The 1,781-nt window shown below is 40.0% G+C and overlaps 1 protein-coding gene across 1 annotated transcript in view; it reads right to left on the bottom strand.

The window, feature by feature from the left end:
• Window positions 1–861: 861 nt before the first annotated feature.
• LOC125041327 overlaps window positions 862–1,781 on the bottom strand; it is a 1,558-nt gene continuing 638 nt past the window's right edge. Inside the window, exon 2 of the mRNA XM_047636187.1 lies at window positions 862–1,427. Coding sequence (XP_047492143.1) covers window positions 1,071–1,427 — 357 coding nt within the window. The 3' untranslated portion in view covers window positions 862–1,070. The remainder of the gene's footprint in view (window positions 1,428–1,781) is intronic.

Genomic DNA, 1,781 nt, shown 5'->3' with positions numbered 1-1,781 from the left:
GAGGAGGAGGAGAAAGAAGAAAAGATAGGGAATGGAAGGAGGGGGAAGGAGAGGGTAGGGAGAAGGGGAAAACAAGGAATTGGTGGAATAAGAAAGAAGAGGAGAGAGAGCTGAGGATGGGGGAAGGAGTTGAAGAAAGAATAAATGGAGGGGACACAAGAGCGATGGGAGGAGTAGAAAGAGGAAACAGGGGAGATAGGAGGAATAGAATGTAGAAGTAGAGAAAAGAAAATGAGAAAGGAGGGAGTAAAAATTGTCGAAGGAGGAATGTCATAATCGATTTTGATCCCACTACAGACGCTAAGATTTCCCCCTGGCAAGTGCACCCAAACAGTGCATTTCTTCGCCAGTAATTCTGCAGAATCTAGACAACGTGTCCTTGGTCGCTGCTACTCAAAGATACAAGATACAAGAAAAAAATAAAAAATAAATAAATAATATGATATATATCACGATAACCGATGGTTGATGAATATCCCCCTGCCTCACGTCAGTTTCTTGGGAGAACTAAATCTAAAAAACGGATTAATGCAACTTCTTTCGCATGTCAAAGGAGAATTACCTGTACCTTTAATTTATTTACCTTTTTTTCCTAAACGAAAGAGTACATACAAGACGGAAGGTCGTTGCACCTCTGACCTTCGGATTTCTGTCAACGAGATTCTGTAAGAATCTACAATACACAACATTGAGGAAATTATCCCCTAGTCTGTGGGGGTTAGGCTTGCGGTGTTAAAAAACATACTGTAAGGCAAACTTTTTTTGAAAGTTTATATAAAAAATGATATATATGAATATAATATAAATAGGTTTTCTTTCTATATGATAATATTTAAATAAAAATAACTAATTACAGACTATTATTGCAGCTAATTACACTGTGGTTAACCCATAGAGCATAACTCGAAAAAAACGCAACTCACCGAGCAATCTGTGCAGACTTAATGGAGAATTCAAGTGCTTACTGGAAAACTACTGATCAGCTAACATTGGATCAGTGAATGTAAAAGCCAGAAAGACTTATTATCTTAACTTCCAAAAGTCTAGTGTGTGCGGTTGACATCAGTTAGCTAGGACTTTTTAATAATTAACTTGCATTCTCTACTGAGGTTGCCCAACTGAGCTTCAAACAATACCTCAGCAATCAGTCTCTCTGCATATATACGTTGATCCTGAGAGACTATTCTTAATTTCGAAGCTACGTGTTTCCCTGTGATGTCAAAATCATCCTCAGTCTTAAGGTGAAGGCGTTCAGTAGTTGAGTTCAGTACAGGGTTGGTGTGTTCCTCGCTCAGCCTCTTCTGTAGCCTTGTCTGTCCCGAGGTGTTGGTCTGCCGCAAGGGTTCTGCCGCAGGATATGGCGTTGGTTCCTCGCCTGTTTCTTCTTGCGGCTCCCGATCTTGAGAGGTGTCCAGCTCCATTGACTCCTAGAAATATCGGTATTGTGTTAATATGGATGGACTGCCTAATTATTTATTTATTTAGGAAATGCAATATATATGCAATGTTATGTGTTACTGTGGATATTGCCTATCGACCAGCCATGATGTTTCCCCCCAGCGTCCGAATAAGAAAGGATATTGCTAAGTACATTTGGAATTTCTCCACTGTTTAGAGGCACTCGACGGCAGGGGTACTAAGGGGCACTAGATGTTACCATGCCATGCTGCACATTGTATAATTTCTTTTGAAAAATCTGATTTATGTGCACCAAGAGGACCATGATACTGACATAAATATTATGGGTCTATGAACAGAGGAAAGGTCCATACATGACTGTC

Source organism: Penaeus chinensis, chromosome 30 (genome assembly GCF_019202785.1).
Source record: "Penaeus chinensis breed Huanghai No. 1 chromosome 30, ASM1920278v2, whole genome shotgun sequence".
NCBI classification, from domain to species: domain Eukaryota; kingdom Metazoa; phylum Arthropoda; class Malacostraca; order Decapoda; family Penaeidae; genus Penaeus; species Penaeus chinensis.
This window is presented reverse-complemented; position numbering and strand designations above follow the sequence as displayed.